This window comes from Podarcis cretensis, assembly GCF_951804945.1.
Source record: "Podarcis cretensis genome assembly, chromosome: 1".
Lineage (NCBI taxonomy): Eukaryota > Metazoa > Chordata > Lepidosauria > Squamata > Lacertidae > Podarcis > Podarcis cretensis.
The window spans coordinates 52,523,112-52,535,512 of NC_137170.1; the positions used below are offsets into that span (position 1 = coordinate 52,523,112).

Consider the following 12,401-nt stretch of genomic DNA (forward strand, 5'->3'; position numbering starts at 1 on the left):
ATTGTGCTGCTTGGAATTTGGGGTTGATATACTGCTTTTTTGTGGGGGGAGCAGCATTCCTCATTACCACAACCCAAAGGCCTAACTACAAGTTACATTAATGGCTTTGCATCGTGAAACTCCAACTCTTCAGGCAATCTGAGAACTGTAAAATCTAAGGCAACAACAAAACCCCCATGCGTGTGGCAGAGGTCAGTGTAAATGCCTCTTGGCTGTCTCCTAGCACAGAGCTGGGTCATGGAGCCTGAGCTTCCACAGACGCTGCCTGCCATGAACCAGGATTGGTTCTATGTTTATGACAATAGTTTATTCTCTTGCTAACTATGCTGTTTTAAATGTGCATTTTATATTTGACTTCCTTTAGTAACGTTTTCTTTAGAAATGTTTTAAATATTTTTTTATTTTCTTTACCGCGTTAAATGTGCATTCTGTACTTTACCTCCATTGTAATGTTTTATTTTGAAATCTTTAAGGTAAGATTTTAGTTTCCCATCAATTATGTTGCTTTGAATGTATACTTTATGTTTAACTTTTTTCTGTTTTGTTTTATTCTGTTATGTTTTATTTGATGTTTTAATTTTTAATATTGTAAACCACTTTGCGATTTCCCCCCTTAAAGATATAACACTGTATAGAAGTGAAATGAATACGAATAATAAGTAAGTCCCTTAAAATAGCTCCTTCGCTAGTAGTCATGGATTATTTCAACATCATGCTGATGGATGAATCTGCCAATTTCACTTTCTTATTTTTTCAATCTTAAGTCCAGCTTACCCCATTTCTACATTAGTAAAAGGTAAAGGTACCCCTGCCTGTACGGGCGAGTCTTGACACAATCTAGGGTTGTGCGCTCATCTCACTCTTGAGGCTGGGAGCCAGCGCTGTCCGCAGACACTTCGGGGTCACGTGGCCAGCGTGACAAGCTGCATCTGGTGAGCCAGCGCAGCACACGGAACGCCATTTACCTTCCCGCTGGTAAGCGGTCCCTATTTATCTACTTGCACCCGGAGGTGCTTTCGAACTGCTAGGTTGGCAGACGCTGGGACCGAACGATGGGAGCGCACCCCGCCGCCAACCATGTGATCGGCAAGTCCTAGGCGCTGAGGTTTTACCCACAGCGCCACCCGCGTCCCTGCAGTTTGCAATTAAAAAAAACATTTTGCACAAAAAACATACAATTGTTTTGTGTGCATTTAAATGTACTTTTGTCTACTACAGTCATACCTCGTGTTGCGTTAAGTTCATGTTGCATCTTTTCGGCTTGCGAATGCAGCAAACCCGGAAGTGTATACTTCTGGGTTTTGACGCGCATGCGTGCGCAGAAGCGGCACTCTAGTTATGGACTTTCCGGGGTGCGAACGACACCCTGGAATGGATCGAGTCTGTAACTAGAGGTACCACTGTATATGCATTTCTGCAAGCAAATTTCCCTGACTTTTTGCACAATATTTTAACTACTATGCACATTTTTAATATGCATATTTTGTTGGGAGAACTCCCATTACAAAATTCTGAGGCGTGTGAATTTCGAAGGGCAGCCGCATTTCCGTTTGTTCGTTGGTTCAGAAAGTGCAAATTAGGAAAGTTCACACTTAAAATGCAAACCATTTTGTTTTCTCCTCCATCCTGGTCACAGTCCTGACCTGTCACACCTTCCCATTGTGCACCTTATTAGGGGGTCACTGCCAAAGCCACCCTGAACCTCGTGCTTTGAGCGAGGAGATGCCTTATGATTCACGACAGGAGGTCCCTGCTTACATGTGGTGCTGTGAGGAGAGGAGAAGAAGAGATTGCTGTGGAGGAGCGTGCAGTAGGGCGGACTGGGCTGGAGGGAGGGAGGGATCTTGGGCTCTGAGATCCATCGCTGTCACTGCCATGGCTGCTGGGAGGAGTCGGTGGCATTTGCACCAGGTCATCTAATGTGGGAGATACAAAGCAGAGGTTAACAGACAGTAACAGCACACTGAGTCACGGACAGCAAAGGAGAGAAAGTACAGTGGTACCTCGGGTTACATACGCTTCAGGTTACAGACTCTGCTAACCTGGAAGTAGTACCCGGGTTAAGAACTTTGCTTCAGGATGAGAACAGGAATCCTGTGGCGGAGGCAGCAGGAGGCCCCATTAGCTAAAGTGGTGCTTCGGGTTAAGAACAGTTTCAGGTTAAGAACGGACCTCCAGAACGAATTAAGTTCTTAACCCGAGGTACCACTGTATTTGGTGAGAGAAGAGTGCGAACAAAGGAGTGTTTCCAGGTGACATTGAGACATGGAACTGTTCTGGGAACAACAAGGCAGTAAGAAAGAGACAACGCATATTAGGAGAATCATAGAATTATAGGCGTGAAAGGGACTGTGAGGGTCATCTAGTTTAACCCCCTGCAATGCAGGAATCTTTTGCCCAATGTAGGGCTTGAACCCATGACCCTAAAAAACCAGGGAAGGTTACATGAAGACAACAACACTAAAATATTTCACTGAACACAGATTTTTAAATGAAGCAGGAATAAATTAAGCTAGGAGGACTGCTTTGTGAGCTCTGGCAATAACGGTGTATTAAGGCTCATGAGAGAGGTTTGCGCTAAATCGTGGGGTGAATATTTTATTGTCTCCTACGCAACAGGTCCCAGGTTCAGTTCCTGGCATCACCAGCTAAAAGGATCTCCTACACAAAGACAGACTTCCAGCAAGATCTTGGAGAGCTCCTGCCAGTCAAGTAAACATAAATGGTATAGATGGTTCAGTGCCATGACTTAATATAATATGGTGGCCTTCATATGAATCTTTGGTGTTGCCCACATCAAGGTCCTAAATGAGAAATAAATATTTGAGATATGTTGCCTTTTGATACAACATGCAGCTTGGCTCATTTGCTTGATTCATCTGAAGCAAATTGTTCTGTGCACACCATTATGCACAGGGCATGTTGTGATCTGTATTGTGTGGCGCAATTTGACAAGGGGCTGATAGAGTAATATTCCTATCTTTGTGCAGTGGTTTGGACTTGTTTTCATGTGGTACTGTGAGCTCTATGATCCTATCAATGCAAGCAAACTTTGATTATCTTGAGACAGCAGTAAATCTTTGGTCTGGGGTGCAAGCTTGAGCCACTTGGACTAAGCACCAAAATAACTGGATTCTTGATGATGATTTGTTGTGATTGCTATTCATTCACATTGTTCCATCAGTGATGCACAAATCAATTCACCAAATTCAGTAAGATGGATATCTGAATTCAAACCCAGATAAAGGGGGAAATGAATCAAGGAAAGGAATGGCGGGGGTGGGGGGAAACCACTCTTTGTTCTGTAATGTTTGGGGATGTAGAGCATACGGATGGCTTTCCAGCTCCTCTGAGTAATTGGTTCCACTGCAGAACTGCTCCCTTTTGCTGCTCTTAGCATCGCTTGCCAGCCTCAGCTATTTAGCTTTCCTGACGCCGTCTTTACAAATCTGAGCTGCTCATCCTTGGTGGCCTGTTCCTCTTCCCATTGCTTATGCATGTCCTTTTTTATTTTCATCTCTGCAGTAAGCTTTTTGTGCTGTCGCAGTGTCTTTTTAAGATGCCTCCCACTGGAATAATTTGTAGCCTTATCAACTCCATCTTTAGGAACTCCCACCCATCCTGGCATCCTTTCCCCCCTAGTATCTCTAGTCATAAATTCCTACCCATTAAAGCCTATTACAACCAGTTTTTCTGAAGCCCAAGGTGAACACGCTCATCTTTAACTTTACATGAGATCATGAATTCCATTGTGTGACAGTCATTCTCTCCCCCTCCCCCAATTCTTTTGGACAAGTTACCGTATTTTTCGCCCTATAGGGCGCACCGGCCCATAGGGCGCACCTAGTTTTTTTGGAGGGAAATAAAGAAAAAAAAATATTCCCCCCCCCAGCCACGGGGCTGGGGCGGGGGAAGCCTGAGCTTCCCCAGACCCCAGAACAGGCTGCTATCCACAAGCCTTGGGAGCCCGGCGGGAACTCCCGCCGGGCTCTCTAGGCTTGCGGATAGCTTCCTGAAGCCTGGAGAGCGAGAGGGGTCGGTGCGCACCGACCCCTCTCGCTCTCCAGGCTTCAGCGAAAGCCTGCCTTCGCCCCATAGGACGCACACACATTTCCCCTTCATTTTTGGAGGGGAAAAAGTGTGTCTTATAGGGCGAAATACGGTATATTCTTCAATTGCTTATTTCCCATCATGAGAGTTGTCCCAACAAGAAGTCTTCTGGAACATACTCCCCTTGTACCTTCCGCCAAACCTGGATTTGTTAGATGCTGCCTCTCCTCCTTATTTAATGGACTGCTGATGGAAGATGCTGAGCTTGCTAAAAGTCACATTTCAAAAGACGCCTGTTCTGCGAGGGTAAATAATGAGCTGAGCATTTAAGAGGGCCTAATATTTTGTGTGAAGCATTGCTTGCTTACTTGAATATGAGTGCTTAGTGCCTAGGGGGAGGATATTACATTTTAGAGCAAATAAATAAATGTGCTCATTTGTTCTGAGCAGACCCCTCTGTGGTATGCTAATGACTGCCAAGCTGCATTCTTGATGTCATTACCCTTCTGGAAACAAAACTGAGATCCTTTACAGTGATACCAGACGCATGAGAACTGGCACCATACACTAATATCCTTCTAATGGCTTGCCACTAAATGTCCTATACAAAATGAAACAAAAAACCCTCAAAATGTCTGATTGTGAGACAAGCCCTGCTGGATCAGACCAAAGGCCCCTCTGTTCCGGCATTCCGCTTCTCAGAGTGTTCAACCAGATGCCTATGGGAAGCCCAGAAGCAGGGCTGCTATTCAGAGGCAAAGCGACTCTGATCCCAGAGACAGAATACAGAACAGAGCTGGGGAACCTGTAGCCCTCCAGATCTGGTTGGACTCCAGCTCCCACTGACTCCAGTAGAAGTTGGAGTCCAACAACATCTGGAAGGCTAAAGGTCCCCCATCCCCAATACAGAATATAGCTATCATGATTTAATAACCATTGCTAGCCTTTGCTGCCATGATTTGCCTAATCCTTTTCTAAAGTCATCAAAGCCAATGGTCATCACTACATCTTGTGGTAGCAAATCCCATAATCTATGTATGGTGAAGAAGTATATCTCTGTTCAGCACCTGTTTAAAACATTTTTGTTTAGGCAAGTTTATTTAGACATGTATTTTAATCTGTTTTTACTTGCTGTTGATTTCAATTATCCTTTGAATGTTTTAAAACACCTGTTTTTAGCTGTCTTCTATTGATAATTTTAATGTGGCTTTGTAAACCACTTAGAGGTGTTATTTCAATTCAGTAGTATATACATTTTGTTTTTTAAAAAATAGTTGTTGTTTTTAGCAAGGGGTTGTGTACCCTTTCTCCTGGTGAGCTACTCACCCCAAACATTAAACAGCCTGCTGAGAAACAGCATTGGCATCTCGGGTTTCACAGCCAGCTAAAGGTTTTCCCAAGCTCCAGGCACACTGGCATTTGCATTTCACAGGTACACTGTTTAGTCAGTGCCATGTGACTATGAGAAAACCCACTAAGAGAGGCATAGCACTGCTAGTTGGAGAAAGTACACACAGACACAAGACTCATGAAATCACTAATACTCAGAGAACTCAAGTACTTGTGCCCTGTTAACAATTGTTTCTTGCAATCTCATTAGGTTAGTTTAGCAGCATCAGCAGATTACAAGTGAATCCCACACATCCACAGCTGACATCACTCATAGTAACCTTTTTGGGCTGGGGGAGGAGAGAGAGATGCTTTAGAAGCTTGTGCTAATGGGTTGGTGGAGGATCCACTCTGCAAAAGATAGTTTTTTAAATTAATGAGGCTGGAGGGCTGATGAAAGTGACTTGTAACTATTTTCTTACCTGTTGGTACATTTAGAAATTGGTTCACCTCTCTGGGTTCAGCTTTGATTATAGGTTGGGGCATCATTTCTATGGGAGCCTGTATGAAAGAATACAGAATGCAACAGTTTGATTTTGCAAAGGCAATTCTTGCATGACTCTACCCTGCAGATTAAGAGGTTGCTTTACCATGCAATGTAGACTCACAAGAGGCAAAACATCATACTGCAGCCCATCATTTGCTTCTTATCATTTACTCTGGCCTTTGATAGTTAAAGTTTTTTTATGAAGGACACACCTCTTCTGCTGAATGTATATCATTCTGCTCCATTTCGGGTCAGTTTTACAGTTTTTATAATTGTAATGGTTTTAGCTACTTCTATAATTGTATAGAAAGGATGGCGCTGGGGGTTAAACCACAGAGCCTAGGACTTGCCAATCAGAAGGTCGGCAGTTCGAATCCCCACGATGGAGTGAGCTCCCATTGCTCGGTCCCTGCTCCTGCCAACCTAGCAGTTCAAAAACACGTCAAAGTGTGTATGCAACAACAGCAGCAAGGATACTCATCGCTAAGCATTGGAAAACCCAAGATTTACCCACGCTGGAAGAATGGCAGATGCAACTGATAGACTATATGGAACTGGCTGAGATGACCGGCAGAATCCGAGACCTGGGAGAGGAGAGGGTTGAAGAAGACTGGAAGAAATTTAGGATTTATTTACAAAAACACTGTAATTTGGTTGAATGTTAAGAAGGATGCTAGATCATAAAGAATTGAGCACCACTAAACTAGATGTAATCTGGATGATAAATGAGATTGAGGAAAATATAATTTTTTTTGGAGAATTATTAGACTAAATTAAATGAATGAGACTTAAGAATGTAAACAAGTTGATAAATTGCTGGAAAAAGTTTTATAATGATGCAAGTGGGAGCGAGAGACGTGAGGGAGTCCAAAGAAGTTTTGAAAAGATGTTATGATACATGTTATATTGTTTATTATTTTTGCATTTTTGTATTTAAAAAAATCTCAATAAATATTTATATAAAAACAAAAAAAACAAAAACACGTCAAAGTGCAAGTAGATAAATAGGTACTGCTCCGGCGGGAAGGTAAACGGTGTTTCCATGCGCTATTCTGGTTCACCAGAAGCAGCTTAGTCATGCTGGCTAAATGACCCGGAAGCTGTACGCCGGCTCCCTCGGCCAATAAAGTGAGATGAGCGCTGCAACCCCAGAGTCAGTCACAACTGGACCTAATGGTCAGGGGTCCCTTTACCTATAATTGTATATTTTATTGTTACCTGTCCTGGGACCTTATGATGACAGGCAGGTAACAAACCATATGAATGAATGAATGAATGAATGAATGAATGAATGAATGAATGAATAGGTGGGTTCATTCTGAGACCATACAGCTCTGCACAGGCATGGTGTGATTTCTGACACCCTTCTGGGTGCCACTGAGGCCTGGCAGGCAATTTGAGCTGGGATGCAGCTACGTGATTCTGAAGGGCTAATCCCATGCTTGCTGTATGTGTCATGTTCCCTCATTCTGCACAGCTTGAAAAGAAGTTAACCCAAAGGCCAGGGTTACTTTGCTTTTGTAGCAGACAGCTATAAAGACTGACGGCCAGGGCTGGGGAACTTGTGGACCTCCAGATGTTGCTGAAATACAGTTCCCATTATGCCTGACCACCCTGGCTGGGACTAATGGGAGGTCCCTGCACTAGAGTATCCCTCTGGACTTCCAGGCTGGTTCCTTGCCTGCCTGCTGCCTCTTCTGCTTTGGGCGCTTGCCACCTCTCCAGCCATTAGAGGCTGGACTTTTTCAGCAGTTGCGTATTGTCCATGAAAAGCCTTTTGAGCTATCATTGAGCTATGGAGCCTTCTAAATGCATGGTAAGAGTGCAGAAGGTGCAGGTCAGTTGGTAGCTAACCTGCTCTGAAACAAAACTTATAGTGAATACCAGCATGCCCTGTGACTACAGCCATAATCCTCCTTGCTTTGATGACAATTATTTCTCAGCCCTCCAGTTCCCCCTTCTTCTCCATCTTATCAGCTTGCATACCAAAAGCCAGCTGCTCAAAGACAAGCAAAAACTTTTTTAAAAAAATAAAGTTGTCTCCAGGGAAGTCACAATTCAAAACAAGAGTGTTTTGCCAAGGGAGAGTGAGCATCATGCAGGTGTGCTGCCAGGGTGCACGGCGCAGGTGGCATTCACTTTGTGGACAGAATCATATTTGTCATTACCTCCTCTCTTCTCAAGCTGCTTAAAAAAAAATCCATTTAAACTTTTCCTCCACATTCTCTCCCTCTCTTTTGATCTGTTGTAATCTGAGCTGGGAGTACTTGCACAGCCTTTGGAGATAGAGAATAGCCTCTACTGTTCTCTGGGCCTTCTGCAGGACCACTCAACAGCTGCTTCTGATCAAATGAGATGAAGAGTTAACAGGAACAGCACTTAGTTCCCAGCTGCACCAATGCAAATCCTCTTACCAGCATCCCTTTCCCACCAAAGGCATACACACACACACACACACACACACACAACATTAAACAGACATATTTCACACTGCCTCATACTGTAAACACAGCTCAGGGAGGGAGCTTGGTATGGCTGTCAACTGCACACACGCGCCACATGGATCTGCATTTGCAGGCCCAGGGAGTTCAAGCTGTGTAAACAGAGAAGGAAGTTTGTGTATATGTTTGGCTTGAGTAGCTGGCTTGTTGCATCCAGTTTCCCTTACCCACCATAAGTGAAAGGAAGATAACCCACGCTAGGCTTTGCAACAGATCAGGGCAATCACTCACTTTATTCCGGACAACAAGAAGAACTGCAGGCCAGGGTTGGGGAACCTATGGTTCTCCCAATGGTACTGGACTACAGCTCCTATCATTCCTGACAATTGGCCATGTTGGCCAGGACTGATGGGAACTGGAGTCCAACACCATCTATGGAGCTACAGGTTCCTTACCCCTGTTGTAGGTAATGTAAGAAAAACCTAATGCTGCCTCTGACCTTACAAAGCACCAGCAGTGACAGTTACGGTCTAATACTGTAGGTCCTTTGCCAGCCTGAGGGGCAGTTATGTGGTATAGTTAGGTAACTTTAAAATCTAGATTTCATGGTTTTATGGGCCAGGTGGTGACACGTGTTAAAGCACTGCTTTCAACACGGGGTGTGTTTGGCTGCTCTCTGGCTCATACTACTGAAAGCAGCGAAGGAATAATTTAAATTTCTATACTGTCCTTCATCAGAGGATCATAGGGCATCATCTGGATGGCAGTTTCCTCCCATGACTGATTTAACACTGCAGTGCTAAACCTAGAACAAAAGCAGGAAGGTACCGCTAGGAAAGGGTACCAATTGATGCAGGAGTTTGACTCTATAGATTTTTAAATTTTATTTTAGACTGTATTTTGCCGCGGGTCACTTTCATGCAGTTCCTACTAATTCTGGGCCTTCCATATGAACTAACAGCTATCAGCAAGAGGGTCAGCACTCTTTCCAGACATGCCTTAGGTGTCCTCTGTTCCCTTTCCTCCATGAGTGGCTTATTTCAAATCACTCATAACAAAAAGAATAAAAACCTAGATTTTATCTTCTGCCACATAACAGCCCTTTCATTTGGAATGAAGGGCTTGTAGGAAGATAGGTTGCAGCACAACTTGTTATATTGCAGACAACAATGATGCAGCAAACTCACCTCTTCAGGGACTGGCAACCTTTGCAGTGGGTTCAGGTTCAACATGGGTACTGCATTAGCTGGCAGCTGGGTCTCAGGAAGTTCTGGTGCCATGTTCTGCTCTTGTTTCACCAGGATGGAGCACAGCTTGTGCTGGAGGGACCACATCCCATTTTCCAGTTCTGAGAAAAGAACCACATCAAGTTGTACTGTAAGCAATGTAAGGTGTGTGTGTGTGTGTCTCCAATGCCTTCTAATTAATATACAGGAAATGTTGCAGTAGGCAGGAAACCCCAGTAATCTCAGCAATAAGCTTTACTGTTTCAGAAGGCAAAACTAAAGCCCATCTGCACTATACATTTAAAGCAGTTTCATACTGAAATAAGTAAAAAAAACCCTGCTCCTTTTCCCTTATGGGATACCCAAGAGCCCTTATAGAGTCCTTTTGTAGGTTCTCTATCGGTAGAAGAAAATAACAAAGACCAACCAGAGAATATTGAGAAGCAAAGCAGCTAGTAAGCCTGATCTTTATTAACTGTTGCAACAGGGTGCTCCCCCACATGCAAGAGAGAGGAGGACCCCGAGCCATGCATGCAAGCCCTTATGTAGACATTTTAAATTGCCCACCCTGAAGTCCAAGACCACCCCCAGAAACATCATACATACATCACAGAAGGGGTGTAGCCAAAGATCACACCCCAGATACAGCATACCTACATCAAAGAAAAGGCTGTCTACAACAGAAATCTGAGTGCATTGTTTATCTCCTGTCTGGCAAGTTACCTGATTGCATTATCTGGGTTTTGGCGACTCTTTTGTTATTATAACTACTTAATTCCTGAATCTAGGTCACAGGTCACAGGCTCACACCCTGTTCATATCTTGAATGTGCCCTTAAGACAGGATTTGTGATGAGAGAGACAAGGGGGAGGTTTCCCACTTTGACCTTGCAGAGAAATATTTGAGGTCAATTTGTTCAGGACCTTTTCTGTTATGAACATTTATTTTTTATATATATGACCTTAAAATTCTTATAACAATACCATTTTAAACAGCCAAAGCACTGTGGGAACCAGAGTTTGTTTAGGGTGCAGAAAATTATTAGGGAACAGCTGTTCCCCTCACACAGCTACAATTTCTAGAGTTCCCTGGGAAGAGGGATTGATTGTTAAACCACTCTAGGAACCGTAGCCTCTTACGGATGATGCATGGCATTGTCTGCAAAATGTTATTCCACAATAAATGTGTCTTAAAGACACATTTGGTCTCTGTGTTGCTTTTGCTACAGCTGGTTAAACAGGGCTACTCTTCTGAAATCTGCAAAATTAATGTTTGCAGAATTGTGGTGGCTACAGACTCGCCTCATCCCATCCTCAATTCAATTTGACACCGCTACTTGGTCAGATGCCAGGTGAAATATTTTATATTTGTGGATCCATTGTTGCTCCCCTTGCAAACAACTTATCAGGCATACCATTGTAGAATCAGATATCTAGTTTTAGCTGAACACAGTAGAACACTCAACACATCAAGAGCAAAATGTTTTTAAAAGCAAATTCCTCTAGTACTGTTTTTATTTTTGACAAAACAGCTCAAAACAGAACTTGTCAAGACGGACCCTTCCTTACCAAGTGCTCTCTTGTAGTCTTCCCAACAGCTGTTATTTGCAGTAAAAAAATTAGTATGCTGCTAATTCCAGGCAGAAACAAGCACATGAATATTACATACAAACTACATGGAAACTTTTCAGTGCTAGGAACAAGAATGAAAAGGAAATTTTCTTCCAGAAATAGCTCCTGCTTGAAACCCTGGAAGACCTCTGCCAGTCAGTGTAGACCATAATTAGCTGGACCAATGGTCTGGTTTTGTATAAGGCAGCTTCCTATGTTCTTCCTGCAAAGGTCTGCAGTGCCTCCTATTGCAAATTGCTGGAGGCACTTATCTGCTTCTTGTCTGCTGCATTCATTTATTCAGCAGTAACTGCAGCTGCACTGGCTTCTGAAATACGTCTGTTAGTAAAGTGACCACAAAGGTTCCCTTAAGAAAAAAAGCAAATACAGTAACAATGCTTAATCTCATGTTGTATCTACAGAAGCAACATGAACACATCCAGCAACATTTACTATTATGGTCGTTCTATTGGGAATGGAAGAGAGGCGACAAACTAGCATTTTGTGTATGGAAAAACAAGAGAAGAATTAGCTTAGCTACAGTCTAGGCTTGGTCACAAGTTATCCTACAATATGTTATTATACTGTTACTTAAACTTTCACTAAATAATAGCAGGCTTGGATCTCGATGATGTCTTACATATATTAACCATGAGGTTCCAAGAATATATATGTCCTAGGGTAGAGAGTAGGAGACATTTACAGCAGAGAAACGAAGTACTGCACCCACTACTCCTTCACCATGCTCTGTTCTAAATTCCTCTTCTAAAGTGGTTCTTAATTAAAACAAACAAACTACATCAGGGCTCAATTAACTTAATGTATTTATTTACAACATTTTTTTTTAACCCAGTTTTTCAATTGAAAAGACTGTCAGGGCACTTTACAGATTTTTTGTTTTTAGACAATCCTTGCCCTCAGCCTCACAATCTCATGGCACAAAGGGGGGAAGTGGTGGTGAGAGAGGAGGGGAAAAAGCAAACTCAGGCACCAGTTCTTAAAATTACAGTGGTACCTCGGGTTACATATGCTTCAGGTTACAGATGCTTCAGGTTACAGAGTCCGCTAACCCAGAAATAGTACCTCAGGTTAAGAACTTTGCTTCAGGATGAGAACAGAAATTGTGCAGCGACAGCACGGCGGCAGCAGGAGGCCCCATTAGCTAAAGTGGTGCTTCAGGTTAAGAACAGTTTCAGGT

General features: G+C 43.2%; 1 protein-coding gene across 2 annotated transcripts in view; it reads right to left on the reverse strand.

Moving 5' to 3' along the window:
- The window catches only part of CREB3L1 (cAMP responsive element binding protein 3 like 1), a 91,772-nt gene that overhangs the window by 16,307 nt on the left and 63,064 nt on the right, over window positions 1-12,401 (reverse strand). For both annotated transcript variants that reach the window (XR_013832820.1, XM_079951882.1), the window contains exons 3-5: window positions 9,555-9,715; window positions 5,862-5,940; window positions 1,759-1,916 (exon numbers count right to left, since the gene is read on the reverse strand). Coding sequence is in view for 1 of the 2 variants with exons in the window: in XM_079951882.1 (XP_079808008.1) it covers window positions 1,759-1,916; window positions 5,862-5,940; window positions 9,555-9,715 (398 nt within the window). In the remaining variant the exon portion in view is untranslated. The remainder of the gene's footprint in view (window positions 1-1,758; window positions 1,917-5,861; window positions 5,941-9,554; window positions 9,716-12,401) is intronic.